Source organism: Staurois parvus, unplaced genomic scaffold (genome assembly GCF_062004578.1).
Source record: "Staurois parvus isolate SC_StPar_1 unplaced genomic scaffold, SC_StPar_1.0 ptg000575l, whole genome shotgun sequence".
NCBI classification, from domain to species: Eukaryota; Metazoa; Chordata; class Amphibia; order Anura; family Ranidae; genus Staurois; species Staurois parvus.
In genome coordinates this window covers 5,538,230-5,557,455 of record NW_028318371.1, presented here as the reverse complement: position 1 = coordinate 5,557,455, position 19,226 = coordinate 5,538,230, and the positions used below count along the sequence as shown (strand labels likewise).

Sequence of the window (19,226 nt, the reverse complement as noted above, 5' to 3'; positions counted from 1 at the left end):
TTTCAGTCAATGTGTAGGCAGGTGCGAGAATGCTATAGTATTCGGGGAGGACAGTGGCTAAATGGTTAGCACTTCCACCTGGCAGCACTAGAGTTGTTGGTTTGAATCCCAACCACGGCACCACCTGCCTGGAGTTTGCATGTTCTCCCTGTGCCTGCGTGGGTTTCCTCCGGGTACTCCAGTTTCCTCCAACACTCCAAAGACATGCTGGGAGGTTAATTGGCTCCTGTGTAACTTGGTCCTAGTATGTGTATGTATGAATGTGCATTAGGGACCTTAGATTATACACCTTGTGAGGATTAGGGACTGATGTGAATGTGTAATATATATGTAAAGTGCTGCGTAAATTCACGGCGCTATTTAAGTACCTGTACTAATAATAATAGTCAACACAGATGGGTTAATGTTTGGAAACACAGGGGTTAATAGTGTGCCTTCCTCCTGCATATCTCACTTCAGGTTGAGAAGCAATGTTTGTAGGAGGAGTTTGGACCCTGGGACTGTCTTGGAAGTTGGAAGGAGACCATACAGGTGAGGTGTGGAGTGACCCTGATACCAGGATCTGTACCATCCATTCATTGGGAATGAGCAATAAAAAGCGCACTTTAATAGAAGAAGGTCCATGTCATGTTTCTCTGTAATATTGCACTGTATGCGATTAAAATCTAAAGAGCCGTATGTACAAATGATTTGCTTCTGTAAAAGAAGTTTCATTTAAGTAACAATGACTGGTCTGATTTTCTAGGACCTCCTTTCTCAACCTTTTCAACAGAAAGGAACCCATGAAATGATTTTTGGTCTCGGGGAACCTTTGCTAAACATTACTGAATCTACAGCTCATGATACATCAGTGTGATGGTCAGTGAGAAGAATGCTCCTTACACTTGTGGTCAGTGAGAAGAATGTTCCTTACACTTGTGGTCAGTGAGAAGAATGCTCCTTACACTTGTGGTCATTGAGAAGAATATTCCTTACACTTGTGGCCATTGAGAAGAATGTTCCTTACACTTGTGGCCATTGAGAAGAATGTTCCTTACACTTGTGGTCATTGAGAAGAATGTTCCTTACACTTTTGGTCAGTGAGAAGAAGGCTCCTTACACTTGTGGTCATTGAGAAGAATGCTCCTTACACTTGTGGTCAGTGAGAAGAATGCTCCTTACACTTGTGGTCAGTGAGAAGAATGCTCCTTACACTTGTGGTCAGTGAGAAGAATTATTATTATTATTACACAGTATTTATATAGCGCCAACAGTTCGCTCAGCGCTGTACATTACAATGGGAGACAATACACGAGACAGTACAACAACAATACAATGCGATACACGAGGGGTTCGAGGGCCCTGCTCCTTGGAGCTTACAATCTAGGAGGAAGGTGATAGTGGTATGGGATAGATCGCTGTGGGGGATGGAGTGGTAGGAAGAGTGGCGGAGATAGGCAATTAGCTGAGGGCTGTGCCACTATTGGTCGCTGGGGATGTCAATCACTGGGTCCCAGCCAGTGATTCCCGGCCAGGACTTGGTGATGGTCGACAGGGCTGAGAGGGGAGAGGATTGTGTGCAAAAACACAGATCTCTCTCTGGTCAGCATGGACTTGCTGCTTTGTATTCCTCTGCACAGCATGTCTCCCTAGTAAAAACACACACAGCACAGTTAACCCTTTGATCGCTCTGCATATGTTAACCCCTTCCTGCCCAGTGTCGTTAGTACAGTGTCAGTGCTTTTTATTAGCACTGATCACTGTATTGGTGTCACTAGGGATGTCAGTGGCAGTTAGTCAGTTCCCCACCAGTGTCAGAATGCCCTCCACAGTCCCACTATAAGTTGCTGATCACTGCCATTACTAGTATTAAAAAAATACTTCTATTAAAGTGCGCTTTTTATTGTTTGTTCCCGATGAATGGATGATACAGATCCTGGTATCAGTTCCCCTGATGACGTCACATCTGACTAAACTCACTGGGTGCAGCAGGGGCGTACGCCACCACGCATGAGTGTACACTTGCAGCCATCTTTGATGTGGGATCAGATCAGGAGTTTGTACAGCACTGTATTTTTTATTGTACCTTTTTATCGTAGATAAAATCCAGAAGCTGTACAGAAACAGGAACTCTCACCAATATGTAGTGCACCCTCTGAGGTGAATTTGGTCCCATTTCCCCCTTAGAGCACACACTGCCAGGCACACCACATTTTCTGCACTCTTCCACTGGCTCCAAAGAACAGTCTAGGGATTTCTTTTTTGGGTATGATGAACTTCGATAGTGATGGAGAGCATGGTTTACCCCGATAAACTGTAAAACTGAACAACTTGAGGATTCCTCAAATTCTGGCTGCGATGCCCAAAAATGAATGTCCCACAGAATCTCTATGCTGATGGTGACTTGTACTCCTTCCAGAGTTAAAAGCTACATGCAGTCACCATTCTTCAGCATTGGGGTCATCTACTTACATAGCCACAGGATCATCAGTTGCATCCTGTTGATATTCACCAGGCTCATCCTAGTGAGGGAGATGCAGACTCACACCATGATAGGACTCTTTCCCACCACCTTACTCGTGGCTTTCTCCAGTGAGCTTTTCCAGACCAGACTTGATCCCCAGAAGTGGATTTGCAAATAGACCCCCGGCTAAGCCTAGCTGGGACCTCAGGGTCTTCTTGAAGACTTCCTCTTCATTGTGCACCAAGGGTAGTGCCCGTGCACAGGGGTCTCCTCCTGCAAGACTGGACCCAGGAACAATGCACCCTGAAGCCCAAACTATTTATGGGCTCTCTAACCACCTACTGGGCACACCTCCACAGGGATTAGCTAGAGTCCCATAAATATTCAGGCCGCAAGTTCTGTCCTTCCTCCCACTCTGATTCTAGAATCCTCTAGACGACAGGAGAAAGTAGCAGAGCACCACCCTGTGAAACACTGAGCAGACCTAAGTATTCAACCTCTACTCCTCTGATTACAGATGAGGCAAACTAAATTTACCTAGTGGTCTAGTCTACACTAGGAGGGTACTACAAATAGTTTTGGAATCCAAAAATATAAATTTCATCAACGATAACTAGCCAACACTTTTTGTGGGGTTATAACAATCCCCCCCCCCCCTTTCATGAGGGCAAAAAAAAAGATAATGTGTATGTAAATAATAAAAAATGTCTCTATTGTTACATCTATAATAAGATTCTTTCAGCCATGATGAAAGGGGGATACTGTATTATCCCCAAAAGGAATTGGGTTGGTACTTTGGATTTCTATTACAGACTCCAGAACTACTGGTGTAAGACTTCAGTTTTCCTACACATTCTGAATCATGTTAAAGTTATATTAAACCCAAAAACACCACTTTTTAGATGCTGTGACTGCATTTGTTTACTTTTTGCCTTCATTTACACCTGATCCTGCCAGCAAGTCTGTTATAGCAAAAGCGGCAAAGAGATGATTGGAACAAACCATTTAACACTGAGAGGGGTTCTTACAATGATCAGCTTTTATTCATTTATGTAAAACCTTTATCCCAAAAGGGGAAAAAAATACTTAACTGCCTACAACTACCACTGTTAGCTGGAGTTCTGCTTTAATCTTTCAGTCAAGTCCAATCAACATTACCCTCCCCCCAGATTGACAATGCTGCTGCCCAAAGGGTGGCTCCATTTCTCCTCCATCTTAAGTATAGACATTTCAAGGCAGGAAGGGAAAAAAATCCTAAAAAATAAAATCAATGCAGCCAACACATTTAATACACAACAATATTTTAAAAATGTTTTTGGTTTTAATACTACTTTAATAAAGGTCCATTAGTGGGGCGTGGGGGGTGATGGGGGCCAAGCTTAACTGTGTTGTTATGATGACATCAGTGCTTTATTATACTGTTCTGCTGTTTTTTTGCTACCTAAAAAAGTTGCCAACTATAAATGCCTGTACTACACACTGGAACCCCACTGGACGCCTACTGAGGAGCTTTACTTGCCTGCTGCTATGGATGGCGATTTATTTATCATCAAGTGTAGAAAACAAATTTTGCACAACCACTGAGTACAGTGTAGCCAGGAACTGGGCTACTACATATTGAAACAAATACATGGTTCTGTTTTCATTTCTCATAGACTTATGCAAGACATCTGGAATCATGGGAGGTGTAGTTCAAAATGGCAGCCATGGAATGATGCAAACTAACTTTCTAAACCACGGCTCCCAATAGTCTGTGGGACGCAGGAGGAGCCTAGAGGCCTTTTTCTGCCTAGGAAAAGCCTGCCCTCTTGACATTCCAGGAGTCCACAGATTAAAACCTGTTGGTGGGAGCAGGAAATCGAGCCAGCCTTAAAGAACCCATGGGTGACATCGCCAAGGAGCTAGTCACATCCAACAGCCTCTCTGACCATAAGAGCTTGCTGAGGAGAGACTGGAGAGTTCACCATCCTCCTTCCTCTTGAATGAATTGCAGCCACACTGCAACCAGACTGAAGGGGACCTTTCCACCGCTAACAGCCTATCACCACCTTTGGGAGTCATTGAGAGGGACTCTGACCCACTTTGTACTGTCAGCAGTATTCAAGTTACTGAAAGTAGTACTCTTTCCACACCCCTCCATTTTTTATCACTGTCGCCCTCAATATCTCTGCCGCATTATTGCCATTTATGAATGGCAGCTGTAGTGCATCATCACCACCTCTGGCCCAGTTTGTTCCTTGTACCACAGTCTACATTGCACCCTCACCTCTTAACTGCATGCAGGTTTAAGGGCCATCATAAGTGCACCAATGCTCCTCAAAGGGGGCCCAATGTTAGCCGGCAGGAGATCAACCTTAGAGAGTGCCCCCCTTCCCCTGTCCCCACCAGCCATTTTACATGTTCCCCTCATACTCTTACACTGTTTATGTTATTTAAATTCTAACTACATTTAAGCAGCTTGTCAAGGCCTAGCACAGCCACCATTAGTGCATACTAGCAGTATAGTCCTGTTATTGTTAGACTGTTTCACTACTACCTGTAATTGCATCCTAGGATGGCACTGCTACTGTTCCTGTTGATTAAGTTGTCCTACACCTCTTATTCCTAGTTTTTTTTGTTAGTCCTTTAGTGTGCTGGACTGTGCTACCCCTGTAACTTTTTATATTTTATTTTGCTTGTACCTGTGGGGTTATCAGCTGTCTGAGAGAATAATACATTGAATTTACCCCCATCATTGCTTGGTGTCTGGTTTTAAGATAATTCGTGTTACCTAACGCCAGAGTTATTTGCTGTGTTTCATTGGGTTTGTATTCTCTTATCCTGGTGTGTCAGAAGGGTTGAGGCTCTCGGAGGTTGAGACTAAGAACCAATCTTAACCAGCAGTTCCTTTGAAGGCAGCACTATAACTGTCAGAGCCTGGGTCCAAACCTGGACCTTCTGCTGTGAGTGGCAATGTTTCTTCTTGCTCAGCCACCTGGAATGTTGTCAGCTCCCTTGACAATTATTTGGATAATCCTGCCTTGACCTTGTTTGTCATGAACCTTGAACCCCTTGCTCCTCCCATGAATTTCCTGATATAAGCCATGTCTCTGCACTTCCTGTTTGTCAGATTATTGTGCTGTCCAGCCAGTATTTTGCTCCTTGCCTTCTCTGCTGTCATCCATATTTTGCTACCACTCGTTATGGACCCTTGGCTTGTTGTCGACTACGCTTCTGCCTGATCCCAACCTGCAACTGCTCATTACCGACCTTGGCTTGTTGTCGACTACGCTTCTGCCTGATCCCAACCTGCGACTGTTCATTACTGACCTTGGCTTGTTTACTGACCACGCTTCCGTGTTTTCCTTATCTGCTTAATACGCTACTGGACCTCTGCTTGCTTACCTCCTGGTGGGGTGATCCTGAGGACCACAACCTGGTGCTAACACGCAGCAAACTCCATCTCCACCATCAGAAGCTCTGGTGAACACCAGTTAGTACTTAGACTTCACACCTTAGATGAGCCCACTTCTCTGCCACAGTGACCTGCCTGTGTACCTATCCTGCTAGTTTCAGGTGAGCCTCTCCACTGCTATAGCAACTGGTCTTTATACCTGACCCCTGATCGTGACATAAACAGTCTCTCAAAAGCTGATTAGATCCCAGAGGTCACTTACCAAGGTGTAATTTTTATCAGCAGTTCTCATATCCATATACTTCAGGTTGCCCAGGAAAGGCAGTGGGGTGGGTCCGGGGGGCAGTGACTTGTACCGTATGTGCCGTCTCCACCATGATATAATAAAATGGAGGGTGATGAGAACAGTGACCAACAGAGCGAGGATTGTGGAGAATCCCATCTTCCTGGAAGAAACACATAGATACCAGCTATGTGAGAGGTCAATATTCCTTCTACTGTACAGCCCACCTCTTCACATGACTCAGTTCAAATTATTTAATTATACTTTTTTTGCTCTTCTCTAGTTGCAAAATTACTGAAATCAGCTTCTTTCTGTACTCCTTTTTCCTGTCTCCCTGGGAGAGATGTCCCTGTATTTCCTTGACAATCTGCCCAGCAGGAACATAGACAATTTTTTTTTTTTTAATGTAGCCACCCAAGGCAGGCGTTTCTATTTAGATGTAGTATTTGCCAAGCTGTAGTCAGCCTTAGCTGGATAGTACAGCTTTCCTGGGATCTAGTATTGTTTTCTTCTGCCTACTGCCAGTAATTGTCACCAGTGATTCTGTATCTCGCTAGGAGATTTATCAGTGGTGGGGAATGGGGGAGGGTATAAATATTCAGGAGTGACCTGTGGAAGGCAATTCTCCTCTGGACCTCCTGCCTGGGGGTACAGATGTTATTGGCTGTGAGATCCTCCTAGAACCTGCTGCCAGAGGAGAGTGACCATGTGGTTGGATAGGGGCTTGAGCATGAGGCCTAGCTTGTGTAACATGGAGATCAAAGTGCCATGCTGTAATGCCAAATGTATTGAGAAGCTGAATTGAAGCTTGTACCTCAGTGGAGTAAGGTGGCTACTCCCTAGGGTGTTAGACCATGTTGTACATAATAGCCGAATTCACAGAGTGTAGGAGTAGCTTCAAGGTTCTCTTTTTCTGGCAGCTCCAAATATCATTTTTGTTCCCTTATTTGGAGTCTGCCTAATCCAGGAGTATTATGTGCCTTAACCCTCTTTCCCAGAAGTATGAAGTCTATAGCTTGACATTGGCCGAACTTGCCCCTATGGGGTCCCACATGTCTTTGGGGGTCAGGGGGTGTTACAGTAAAATAAGGAAGGTGTTAGAACATCTGATGGCATATTCCTTGTTGTCTCGGCTCTTCTTTTCCAGTATAAACATCCTCCCCATTTCCTGTTTTTGTGTAATGGACACAGGAATTGAGGGAAAACCTCCCCAAGGAGGTTACTGTGGGAAATAGAAATGTGACAAATTTAAACTCTATCCAGGACAGCAAAAGCAATGGGGTGAAGTTAGGCTTTAGATGCAGCAGTTTAAATTGGGGCATAACTACAGACTATGGGGCTTCACAGCAAAATTTTGATGGGGCTCCCCAGCGACCTCCCTACAGTCATTGAGCTTAACATAACAGTATTTCTAAATCAAAGACAGGTAGACAGGATTAAATATCAGTGCTTGCTGGGATGACCAGAAGCTGTAGTAATAATAAGTCTACATTGTGTTAGACAACCAAACAAATTCTCCGTACTGCAAGCCAACAAATGAAATCTATTATTGGCAGCAATAATTCTGAATTTTCCTGTACATTTTATAACATTTTTTGATTTGAAATTCTATGTTCAAATTGCCTCAACAACCCCTCCGAAGGAGCGCCCTTCCACCCTCGGCTCCATAGCAGCCAACTGGGCTGCTATAGCTATTGCCATGCCACTGACTCATATTATTGCAAGCATACATTTCTGTATGGGTTTTTTAAGGTAATTTGGGAGAACTTTACTTTTTATTAGGTTTTTATTTATTTTGTTAGTAGTAATATTACATTTATAGTATTTTATATATTACTGTTTATTATTGTATAATTTTTATTTAGCATTTTAAGACTTCCTGACTAATAGTATCTTACTGGAGTTTTTCGCTACCTGAAGTTGATGACTCAATTTTCTCAAAATAGTATCAAAAAGCAAAATGTGGAACAAAAACAAAATATCTATCGATCTATCTGCTAAACTTTTATCATATTAGTCCATCAGATTAGAAGCCGCCTGCATTGCTCTTATCTTATCGCTTCTCTGGGCTGGACGCTCACTGTGCCAAAGATTATATTTAATTTGTGATTAAAAGAGCTCCAGGAACTAAGACTGGAAAAGATACATTTGTGTATGTAAAACCAAAACTTTTCCTTTTAAATTTTTAGATTTACTTTAAAATTACCTCACAATGTTGTCCTTTCCATATGCTCTCCGAAAACTGGAGGTTCTGATAGTTCAATACATCCTGTCCATGTGCTTTCTCCTTCCTTTGGTTCTATTTTATAAACGGAATTATAGAGATCTGTAGTCATTGACACATGATGGGCATTATATAGCTATCTGCACTCCACTAGGTCTTGTGTCTGGCAGAGGAAAGTATCCTAACATTGACCTCATGTCATGTGACTGACTGCTGAGAGCTGCAAAAGAAGCCAATTCTGGAAGATATGAAATATTGAGTCACAATAAACCACGTCCTTTAGGAACACCCACCTTTCTCACCGATCATTGTGGCACCATGGTACACTTTGTGCTGTAGACTTTAATTAGCCCTCAGAAATCCATCCCCACCATGAAAGGACTAGTTGGTTGGGTTTGCCCCAGGTCAAATATTCCAAACCCCTCCTCTGCTGGTTAGAAACTCTGCTTTACAGTTCCTGTTTTTCAGAGTCTGAGCGAGGTTTGATTGTGGGAACAATAACTTCTCTATATACCAAAAGAACCTAGAGGGCATTCAGGTGTGCAAAGACCTACAGTTTGTTTTCATTTAAAAAAACAGCCACAACCCGAGTAGAAACACCTGTCCACTACAAGCATGCTGCAGTGAAAGACCATTGCTCTCCTTTCAGAGGTTTGAAATACCCCCTGCTTAGTCAGAGCTCTATAATTAAAAGGGAGTATGAGGTTTGACTTAGTAGAAGGAATGTCAGACCTCTGGATAATAGAAGAGAGTAGAGGGAAGACAATGGGGTTGGATGATGGAAGAGTAGAGAGCAGTTGGGTTGGATAATAGAAGGGAGTAGAATAAAGGCAGTAGGAATGGATGATGGAAGGGAGTAGAGAGGAAGCAGTGACACTGGATAATGGAAGGAAGTAGAGGGAAGACATTGAGGCTGGATCGTGGAATAGAGTAGAGAGAAACCAGTGTGATTGGATAATGGAAAGGAATAGAGAAAGGCTGGATAATGGAAAGGAGTAGAGAGAAGGCACTCAGGTTGGATAATGCAAATGAGTAGAAAGTAAATATTTGGGTTTGATAATGCAAAGGAGTAGAGAGGAGACAGTTGAGTTGGATAATTATTATTATACAGGAGTTATATGGCGCCAACAGTTTGCACAGCATTTTACAAAATGAAGATAGACATTACAGTTTCAATACAATTTGGTACAAGAGGAAACAGAGGGCCCTGCTTGTTAGAGCTTACAATCTAGGAAAACAGAGGGCCATAATGGAGGGGAATAGAGGGAAGGCAATTGAGTGGGATAATGGAAGGGAGTCAAGGGAAGGCAGTAGGGATCGATCATGGAGTGTTGGTAAGGCAGTGAAGCTGCAAAATGGAAGGGAGTAAAGCGAAGACAGCAGGGTTAGATAATGAAAAGGGATTGAGAGAAGGGAGTGAGGCTGGATAATGAAAGGGAATAGAGAGAAGGGAATGAAACTTGGTAATAGAAGGGGTTCAAATAAAGGCAGTAAGGCTGGATAATGGAAGAGAGTAGAGGGAAGGCTGTGATGATGGATAATGGAAGGGAGCAGAGAGAAACTAGTGTGATTGGATAATGGAAAGAAGAGAAATAATTGAGGCTGGAAAATTGGAGGAAGGGAGTAGAGAGAAAGCAATTGGGTTGGATAATAGAAGGGAGTAGAGAGAAGGCAGTGAGGCTGAATATTAGAAGGGAGTAGAGGAAAGGCACCGATGGTTGGATAATGGAAGGGAGAAAAGAGAAGGCATTTGGGTTGGATAATGGAAGGGAGAAGAGAAAAGGCATTTGGGTTGGATAATGGAAGGGAATAGAAGGAAGACAGTAGGAAATGGATAATGGAAAGGAGTAGTGAGAAGGAAGTGAAGTCACATAATGGAAAAGGAGTGAAGTGATGGCAGTGGGGTTTTTATAATGAAAGGGAGTGAGGTTGGATAATGGAAGGGAGTGGACAGAAGGGAGTGGGGCTGGATAATGGAAGATAGTAGAGAGAAGGCAGTAACGCAAAAGACAGTGGGGTTGGATAACACAGGGGAGTAGGGAGAATTGGATAATGGAAGAGAATAGTGGGAAGGCAGTGGAGTTGGGTAATGGAAGGGAGTAGAGGGAAGGCAATGAATCACGATAGTGGAAATAGGTTGAGAAGAGGCAGCAAGACATTTTAAGGTGGGGCAGAAAGATGGAATTGTTGGGAGATGAGAAGATGTGGAACAGAAGAGGCAGCAGAACCAAAATTTGTGGAGGAGGAAGAAAACAAAAGCAATTAGACTGGATTATAAAGGAATGGGAGGGAGAAGGCAGAAAGAACAGGTTGTTAAGGGGAACATATGGAGGAAGCAGGGCAGGGTGTTAAATGTGGTGCATAGGGGGCGCATGCGCGGCCGGCTACTGGATGGACGCGCATTAGGCGCGGCTCCGTCTATCCGCCAGTAGTAAAGCGGCACACACCGACCCTGGGGGATAAAAACTATCTCCCTGCCTAGCTGACCTGTGCCCGCACCTCCACAGATATGCCCCGCAGGAGAAAAACCCCGGAGCAGCCGGGGAAACTAACTAAATTCTTCCCGGCCGTCCTTTCGGAAATCCAAGATGGCGCCCGCAGCAGCACACAGGGAGACAGCAGCGGCCACAAGGAGGACTACAGGGCCCAGCACGTGGATCCTAGGCTGCAGCACTCGCTGTATCCAGGGGACCCTGGTGAGTTGTCACCCCCACTGTCCCCCACAACTAGCAGCCCAGCCAAGTCTCGGCCACGACTTGACCAGGACCCTGACCCCTTCTACCAGGCCCTAAACATCCCACCTGAACCACCTCCTACAGCCCTACCAGACATAGACGCTTTTCCTGCAGCAGACCAGCCACTAACAGAAGTATCTATAAAAAACATGCTTACATCACTACGACAAACTCTGCATAACGACATTTTCACATCACTAAACCAAATATCTAGCGTGGTACAACAGCAAGAACGCACAATACGCCACATTGAAAGTAACATGGGAGACATAACGACACATAATGATTTGATCGACGCTCCCGCGGATCATTCATCTGACATCGAACAAATCAACTTAAAATTAGCCGACTTAGAAGATCGATCACGCCGTAACAACATTAAATTCAGAGGGATCCCTGAATCAGTTACAAACGAGACACTGCTACCCTACCTGCAACAATATCTCAAACTCCTCTTTCCATCACTCTCTGATTTAGAGCTTGCGATCGATCGAGCCCATCGACTACCTAAGCCATCATTTTTGTCGGCATCTATCCCAAGAGATGTATTGACCCGCATACATTTTTACCACATTAAAGAGAAAAATATGACGGCGGCTAGAAACCCACCACCACTCCCGCCATCACATGCAAATCTCTGCTTGTATGCGGATTTATCCAAAGCCACACTCCTTAACAGGAAAAAAATGGTCTCCATTACCAAGCCCCTACGAAACCATGGCATTGCCTACCAATGGGGTTTCCCCACAAAGCTACTAGTACGGCGACAAGGCAGAATTCTCACCATCAAAACCCTAGAAGCAGGCCTAGACCTGCTCAAAGCCTGGAACATTCTCCCTGCAGACACACAGGACGCTACACCTAACTCCGTCCACTATGGAGGCATCATAGTTGACAACGCAGCACACTCCATGCTCAGGCACATCCATGCCCTCCCCCAGAGGTCACTTTTCAAGATACAAATTTCTGGCGATCAGCCTAGAAGTTCACTCTACCTACTTATAGTCAGCATGATCCCTTTCAAAGCCCGTTCAAACCCCCCAGTTCTGAAGTAGCAATGTTAGCTGCTCGGCTTACTTGCGTTTTTTGCAAGTGTGTTTTTGTTGTCTTTTGTGTCCCTACCTTCCTTTTACCACGGCACCACCAGCTATCTACCTATACCTCAAAATACGGAAACCTTGAGTCAACATGGAATACTCACTCTGCACCCCCAATCCAGCCTAATCTACACTACAGCTACGCTACTACTTTCCTTCTCAGAGAGACTACCGAGTCCCGATTCTCTCAAACAGAAACCCAACTAATAATATACCTCAGTAAAACCCCTACCAATGATTAATATTATCTCTCTTAATGTTAGAGGCCTAAACTCTCCTTTCAAGAGATCGCTGCTCTCCAAAGAAGCCCGGAAATCCCAAGCCAACATACTTTTTATACAGGAAACCCACTTCGCTACAGAAAAAACACCCAAACTACATCTCCACCTTTTCTCCCAAATATTTATGGCGAACAATTCCAAAAAGAAGAATGGAGTCATTACGGCCATTCACGACTCTCTCTCATTCTGCACCATTTCGAAAGCAGCAGACCCACACGGACGCTACCACATCTTAGTATGCCAGATAAACCACATAACACATACTCTGGTGAACGTGTACGGCCCGAACAGCAAACAGCTGCAATTCTACCGTAAGCTCTACAAAACCATCTCTCATTATAAACAAGGCAGACTAATCATTGGCGGAGATTTCAACGTTACGAGCAACCCAATCATAGATTCGTCTTCCAACAAAAAATCCACCAAACCTATCCTTACCCACTTCTTGCATGACCATGATTTGTACGACATCTGGAGGTGCCAACTACTATACCTACTACTCCCTCACCTCTCATATTCAAGAATAGATATGTTCATTATCGACAAATGGACGCTACAACACGTGACTTCTTCCACCATTGGAACTATAACCTGGTCAGACCGCGCTCCAATCCATATATCCTTGGACGACGATCGATGATCGGCAATCCCGCCCATTTGGAGACTTAACTTCTCACTCCTGAAAATTCCAGAAAATCAGAAGCATATCCTAGAAGCCCACAACCTCTTCTTTACTACTAACGCCACTCCTGATATCTTTGTTACTACACTTTGGCAAGCATACAAGGCCTACATGAGAGGTATCCTCATACAATTAAACTCCCGTATTAAAAGACAGAGATCCCAACAAATTGACCAACTCTTGACCTCCATCCACCTCAACGAAGAGATTAACAAAAAAAACCCAAATCCCTCCACATCCGCGGCCCTAAACCTAGACAGAAACAAATTACGCACCATTTTACTCCACACTTATGACACTAATCTCCAAAATACGAAGACCAAATTCTATGCACTCAGCAACAAAGCAAACTCACTTCTCACTAAAATCATCAAACAAAAGCGGCTTAAAACTAAAATTTCCACAATTCAACACCCTACCACACACTCTCCCCTTACAAACCCACAGGATATAGCTAACGCTTTTGCGTCTTATTACCAGAACCTCTATAACATAAAAGACGACCCAAATACAACCCAACCTACAGTTCTCTCCATTGAAAACTTCCTACATAACACCAACCTTTCCCGCATTACTACATCTCAACTCGAATCTCTCTCCGTGCTGATCTCACCCACAGAAATTGAAAAAACCATAAACACCCTACCCTTAAAAAAATCGCCAGGGAACGATGGCTTCACCAACGAATTCTACAAAACATTTGCACCCAATCTTAAGTCACACCTATCTGCCCTTTACAATCATGTTGCTTCTAATGGGGAATTCCCCCCGGACATGCTACAATCAATTATCACCACTATCCCGAAACCAGGCAAAGACCCCCAATTAGCCAAGAATTACAGACCAATCTCACTACTTAACACGGGTATAAAAATATACGCCAAAATAATTGCCCAAAGATTACTTCCATATCTACCTACATTAATCCACCCAGATCAAGTGGGATTTATACCTGGTAGACAGGCTCCCAATGCTACTAGGCGAATTGTATCACTGCTACATCATCTTGAATCCGACAACCGACCCTCCCTCCTTCTATCACTAGATGCGGAAAAAGCATTTGACCGAATTCACTGGCAATTTATGACACTTACACTCCAAAAATTTGGCACAACAGACTGGATGCTTTCAGCGATCCTATACCTGGCAAGTGCAAGTACGATACCCATACCCGGCAAGTGCAACTACGATACCCATACCTGGTAAGTGCAAGTACGATATCCATACCTGGCAAGTGCAAGTACGATATCCATACCTGGTAAGTGCAAGTACGATATCCATACCCGGCAAGTGCAAGTACGATATCCATACCCGGCAAGTGAAACTACGATACCCATACCCGGCAAGTGCAAGTACGATATCCATACCCGGCAAGTGCAAGTACGATACCCATATCTGGCAAGTGCAAGTACAATATCCATACCTGGTAAGTGCAAGTACGATATCCATACCTGGTAAGTGCAAGTACGATATCCATACCCGGCAAGTGCAAGTACGATATCCATACCCGGCAAGTGCAAGTACGATACCCATACCCGGCAAGTGCAAGTACGATATCCATACCCGGCAAGTGCAAGTACGATATCCATACCCGGCAAGTGCAACTACGATACCCATACCCGGCAAGTACAAGTACGATATCCATACCCGGCAAGTGCAAGTACGATATCCATACCCGGGCAAGTGCAAGTACGATATCCATACCTGGTAAGTGCAAGTACGATATCCATACCTGGTAAGTGCAACTACAATACCCATACCCGGCAAGTGCAAGTACGATATCCATACCCGGCAAGTGCAAGTACGATACCCATACCCGGCAAGTGCAACTACGATACCCATACCCGGCAAGTGCAAGTACGATATCCATACCCGGCAAGTGCAAGTACGATATCCATACCCGGCAAGTGCAAGTACGATATCCATACCTGGCAAGTGCAAGTAAGATATCCATACCTGGTAAGTGCAAGTACGATATCCATACCTGGTAAGTGCAAGTACGATACCCATACCCGGCAAGTGCAAGTACGATATCCATACCCGGTAAGTGCAAGTACGATACCCATACCCGGCAAGTGCAACTACGATACCCATACCCGGCAAGTGCAAGTACGATATCCATACCCGGCAAGTGCAAGTACGATATCCATACCCGGCAAGTGCAAGTACGATACCCATACCCGGCAAGTGCAAGTACGATACCCATACCCGGCAAGTGCAAGTACGATACCCATACCCGGCAAGTACGATACCCATACCCGGCAAGTGCAAGTACGATACCCATACCCGGCAAGTGCGATATCCATACCCGGTAAGTGCAAGTACGATACCCATACCTGGTAAGTGCAAGTACGATACCCATACCTGGTAAGTGCAAGTACGATATCCATACCTGGTAAGTGCAAGTACGATATCCATACCTGGTAAGTGCAAGTACGATATCCATACCTGGCAAGTGCAAGTACGATACCCATACCTGGCAAGTGCAACTACGATACCCATACCTGGTAAGTGCAAGTACGATATCCATACCCGGCAAGTGCAAGTACGATACCCATACCCGGCAAGTGCAAGTACGATACCCATACCCGGCAAGTGCAAGTACGATACCCATACCCGGCAAGTACGATACCCATACCCGGCAAGTGCAAGTACGATACCCATACCTGGCAAGTGCAAGTACGATACCCATACCCGGCAAGTGCAAGTACGATACCCATACCTGGCAAGTGCAAGTACGATATCCATACCCGGCAAGTGCGATATCCATACCCGGTAAGTGCAAGTACGATACCCATACCTGGTAAGTGCAAGTACGATACCCATACCTGGTAAGTGCAAGTACGATATCCATACCTGGTAAGTGCAAGTACGATATCCATACCTGGCAAGTGCAAGTACGATATCCATACCTGGCAAGTGCAAGTACGATACCCATACCTGGCAAGTGCAACTACGATACCCATACCTGGTAAGTGCAAGTACGATATCCATACCCGGCAAGTGCAAGTACGATACCCATACCTGGCAAGTGCAAGTACGATACCCATACCTGGCAAGTGCAAGTACGATACCCATACCTGGCAAGTGCAACTACGATACCCATACCTGGTAAGTGCAAGTACGATACCCATACCTGGCAAGTGCAAGCACGATATCCATACCTGGCAAGTGCAACTACGATACCCATGGAGGTATACATCATAAATGGACACACTTATCAAAGAATTCAATGCATACTTCTATAAAAAGGTGGAATAGTAGGTACAGAATGATAACCCCCCCATAGAGAACCCCATTATCATACCTGCTCTTTAGTAGAGGTGGGACCACTAATCAGTGCTTTCCCTGTATCTTTACTGGTGTTTTGGTGTTAACAGTCCTGACTGCCCTCAGTAAAGTCCATTCTTGTTACAAATCCTCCCCATCGATCCTGTTAATGATTAAGCCATCAGTACCTGTAAACAAGGAGTGCGCAGTCACTGGATATGATCTTGTCTTGTGTAACATTACCTTATCAACCTGTCCAACAAGAACTTCCAGATCTCAAGTAGGGATGAAGGTGGGGTTTGGGTCTGAGGGGATTTCTGTGTATTTTGAGGTTTGGGGTCCCAGCAAACTAATGCGGGAATTCACCGGCCCAAATTCTTTAAGCTTAATATGCTGCAAGGACTTTTGATCTAAAGTCAGCTGGTTTAGGGGATTTGTTAAAAATAAAAACACAGTACGATGCTGATACCAATACCAAGTAAGTGCAAATACAAAGTATGATACCGATACCTGGCAAGTACGATATCCATACCCAGCAAGTGCAAGTACGATACCCATGCCTGGCAAGTGCAAGTACGATACCCATGCCTGGCAAGTGCAAGTACGATATCCATACCTGGCAAGAGCAAGTACGATACCCATGCCTGGCAAGTGCAAGTACGATACCCATGCCTGGCAAGTGCAAGTACGATACCCATGCCTGGCAAGTGCAAGTACGATATCCATACCCGGCAAGTGCAAGTACAATACCCATACCTGGCAAGTGCAAGTACGATATCCATACCCGGCAAGTGCAAGTACGATATCCATACCCGGCAAGTGCAAGTACGATACCCATGCCCGGCAAGTGCAAGTACGATACCCATACCTGGCAAGTGCAAGTACGATATCCATACCCGGCAAGTACGATATCCATACCCGGCAAGTGCAAGTACGATACCCATACCCGGCAAGTGCAAGTACGATATCCATACCTGACAAGTGAAAGTACGATACCCATACCCGGCAAGTGCAAGTACGATATCCATAACCGGCAAGTGCAAGTACGATATCCATACCTGGCAAGTGCAAGTACGATACCCATGCCTGGCAAGTGCAAGTACGATACCCATACCCGGCAAGTACGATACCCATACCCGGCAAGTGCAAGTACGATACCGATTACTAATACTTTGCGGCCCGATTTGAGTCAATATAAAAATGTATTGGCGCAAATTGCACCGCAAAGAACAGCATGCGGTTTGAACAGGAATGTGATTCCTGTCCAAATCGCATGTGGTTTCCCCACTGCTCCTGTGAACCCGGACTGTCATAGCCAGAGTTCACACAGGAGCGGTGCAGGGAAGTTTCTGGCAGCGGAGAGTGGGAGAGTAGGGATGTATACTACAGTGACATATTCACCATATTCTCAGCAGGAGGAGACATGGATGGTGCTGACCAATCATATGCCGTCTAGCCCTTACTGTCATCACTGCAAGCAGAGGAGAGAAAGCCGCAGGGATTTCAAATCCCCAGACCTGTGAAGCGGCTTTCTCTCCTCTTCTTGCATAGATGACAGTTTGGGCTAGAAGGCTTTTGATTGGTCAACACTGTCACATGGACGGTTCTGATCAATCAGATGCTGTCTAGTCCGTATTGTCATCACTGCAAGGAGAGGAGACAAAGGTGAATGATTTGTACCAGTGTAAAATGATCTCTCCCCCCCCCCCAAGAGGATTTTGCTCACTTTAGAAACCACAGCTTGGCATTGCATGACATTATTAAGCTTGTAATCTACCAAAACCTTCTTGACCATTAATTCCCCCAGTTGTACCCCCCTAGTATGTATGATGTATGCATTTTCTTAGTTCCTAAGTGCAGTACTTTACATTTATCAACATTAAACCTCATTTAAAGTCCAAAACCTTTTCTTATATGAACACTAAACCCCTAATGAAAAGTGTCCTCAATATTCAAAAAGTACCATATCATAAAAATCCTTCTTCCTCCTCCAAGATGATTCTCTCTCCTGTGATTACAATGTGAAGTTTCCAATATTCATGTACCTCAAAAAAATATATAAACTAACATAGTGTTATACCCTTCAAAAAAAAAATCAAACATATGTGCCACTAATAGTGGATCATGCAAACACATAATTTATGCACATCACACGTGGAGAAGAAAAAAAAAAAATAAAAAAATTATATATATACACACACACATATACATATATATATACATATACATAGACAAATACACACACCTATGCAACTCCTACAAACGTGAAAAACACAACAAATGTGCACTACAAAAACAATATTTCACTCCAATACTGTGTATACCACACTGCAGTGATCACACTTCAACCCAAAAAGCCACACTACAAACTCAACCTGCTACAGCTGAGCTCATTAACCCAAACAGATTCACTTTACAGCACAAAAGGAAAAAAACAGTCAGTGTACAGCATGAATCTGGAACAAATACCCCCCCCCATCCTGGACACACCCATAGTTCTTCCTGGCTTCCTGTCACATACACCCCCCCTTCCCGTTTCAAACTTGGTGTTGGAACAAGCAGAGGTTGGCAAGCATGCGTACACTCGGGACAGGGCATCTGCATTCCACAAACACCGGGGCGGTGTTTTATGATAAAACTGATTTCTTGAAGGGCCAGGAACCACCTATTCACCCTCCTATTGGTCTTTGGTTTGTGCCATCCACTTTATTGGAGCATGATGTGTTACCAGTTCAAATTGTTCACCCAAGACATAGTACCGGAGAGAATCTAAAGTCCACTTTATTGCTAAGCATTCCTTTCTCAATGGTGGCATCA

At 44.4% G+C, this 19,226-nt stretch overlaps 1 protein-coding gene across 1 annotated transcript in view; it reads right to left on the bottom strand.

Moving 5' to 3' along the window:
- The window catches only part of LOC149450376 (cytochrome P450 2C20-like), a 48,136-nt gene extending 31,523 nt beyond the window's left edge, over positions 1–16,613 (bottom strand). The window contains exons 1-2 of the mRNA XM_089692069.1: positions 16,447–16,613; positions 6,100–6,283 (exon numbers count right to left, since the gene is read on the bottom strand). Coding sequence (XP_089548195.1) covers positions 6,100–6,279 — 180 coding nt within the window. The 5' untranslated portion in view covers positions 6,280–6,283; positions 16,447–16,613. The remainder of the gene's footprint in view (positions 1–6,099; positions 6,284–16,446) is intronic.
- Between the last annotated feature and the right edge of the window lie 2,613 nt (positions 16,614–19,226).